Source organism: Diadema setosum, chromosome 15, assembly GCF_964275005.1.
Source record: "Diadema setosum chromosome 15, eeDiaSeto1, whole genome shotgun sequence".
NCBI lineage: Eukaryota > Metazoa > Echinodermata > Echinoidea > Diadematoida > Diadematidae > Diadema > Diadema setosum.
In genome coordinates, this window is record NC_092699.1 from 4,441,207 (window position 1) to 4,443,458 (window position 2,252).

The 2,252-nt window shown below is 44.4% G+C and overlaps 1 protein-coding gene across 1 annotated transcript; it reads left to right on the top strand.

The window, feature by feature from the left end:
* The first annotated feature begins 281 nt into the window (after positions 1-281).
* On the top strand, positions 282-1,272 carry LOC140239187 (uncharacterized). Its single transcript, XM_072319068.1, has 2 exons — positions 282-1,008; positions 1,175-1,272. Exons 1-2 carry the CDS (start codon positions 282-284, stop codon positions 1,270-1,272), a joined length of 825 nt encoding a protein of 274 aa, XP_072175169.1.
* The last annotated feature ends 980 nt before the right edge of the window (positions 1,273-2,252 follow it).

The window sequence follows — 2,252 nt, forward strand, 5'->3', positions numbered from 1 at the left end:
ATGCAATCATTTTGGGAATTGGAGACTTGGTTGAACCCTTTCACATTGGGTAAGTGGAACTTTGATTGTTATTACTGTCCCAGTGTGAGAGATATTTGAGAGTATGTTGATTTTGATTAGTGCTTACTGAGTTTGCATTATTTTATTTTGACTGGTTATTTGTATTTAATCCTCATGTGTTTCCTTATGAATTTTTCATACTCGCATTTGTTTGACTGTTATTACTGATCTTTGACTTTGATATTTGATTAGATAGGCTTTGTGTTACTCAATATTACACCATGACCAATCACAGTACCAATACCACCATGACCACCAGTAGGACCCTCCGACAGACCGACTTTTTACCGACTAAATTTTCTGGCAGCCGACTAGATTACAATGACTGTACTGCCCATATTTTGACCTTTGAAGACTATTTAGACGCCCATGACATTGACTCGGACAAAGCTGGCAACTTGACGACTATACTTAAGATTTTCAAGCGGACGTTAGAGGGACAGGCCAGACTCTGGATAGACAAATTGACTTTCACTACTTATGACGACCTAAAGACAGCTTTCACTAGGCGATTTAGCCCCGCCAAATCGACTTTTGCTAGGGTTACTGACTTTAACACCATGACTATGACTGATGGAGAGAGTGTCGAAACTTTTCTCCAACGACTCAGACAGACTGCCTCCTACATAGACTATGGGGAGAGGCAAATAAAGGACCGTTTACTTGCTGCACTGACCCCCGACTGTCGCGCCGCCATTCTTATGGCATCGCCGACATCAACGACCACCCCTGACGAGATAGCCGCGAAAGCGCAACTTTTCATAGATCTTAGGACTGACACTACCCCGACAAAAGAGGTGACATTCGCAACCCAAGAGAATGTCGACCTCCTAAGTGAGGAAATTTCCTCCCTTAGATTTAAAACCGAACAGAAAGACTCCCGAGGACGAAGACGAAGTCGACATTCCCAACACAATGACTCTGACCGCAGTACCAGCCGCAGCGCTAGTAGGACTCGAAATAGGGATGACCACAGCAGACATGAACGTAGTTTAAGTAGGGACCGACATCATTCTGACTACAGACGTAGTTTAAGTAGAGACAGACGACATGATAGTAGAGACAGACATCCTGGACGGCGCTCTCCTTCTCGTGATCGTTATCGGTCACAAAGCCGAGTACGCGACCAACGGTTTCGACCTCGATTCGCTGGCAAGTGTGACTATTGTCACATTCCTGGCCATTTTTGGAGGGATTGTCGGCATAGGTTGAGAGACATTGAACGCAACAGACGACCCCAATATTACGGACCACCCCCACCCCACAGACAACAATACAACGACTATAACCGACATCATCATCGACAACAACAACAACAACAACATCTACAATACACAGGACAGTACTTCGACACACATCCCCAGGGTTTTCATTAAGGGAGGAAAATAGAAGCGCTCTCTATTCCACCTCCCAAAATGAACACCCCAGGCCTAGGGACGGACAAAAACTCAAATCGACATACTTAGGGACAGAGGACGTAGACCTGCAACTGACTAGTAATAACTTTGTTAAGGGACGAATTGACAGTGGTAAGCACATTTTCATTCTTTTTGACAGTGGTGCTTCCAAGACATTGATTTCTGACCGCTATGTTAAATCAACTCCACACCTTTCCAACCTAAAGAGGCAGAGCGTGACTCCTACTCGATTTAAACTAGGGAACGGGCAGTTCCTTGAAGCGCAAACCGCGATTAAATTCAGAGTCACAATTCAAGGTTACAAATTCGAAATTTCTGCTTTAGTCGTTGAAAACCTTGTTGGTGTTGATTTGATATTAGGCAATAACACACTTTCGGACGTAGACGGGACTTTGACTTTCAGGGACCATAGGTTCAAAATCAAACGGCGTAGGATACCATTTTCCCCTACATCAAAGGTGAAAATCGAACCATTTGGGTCCAGACTCATGACACTACAGGGACATACACCTGCTCACTTACGTAACTCTGACGTCATACTGACTTCCAATGACTACCTCAGTAGGCACTGCCCATCAACAATGGTGGTAAAACTAACAAAAGGTGCGACTCAAATCATTGTGACTAATACTACTGACAGACCTCTACATTTCTCTAAGGGTAGGGCGATTGCCTTTCTCGACACTACTAACCCCGTACGTGTGACTGAGCCCCTCCCAGTAGATAACATAACTATGACCTTGACTGACAACACACATGCACTTTACTCCACTC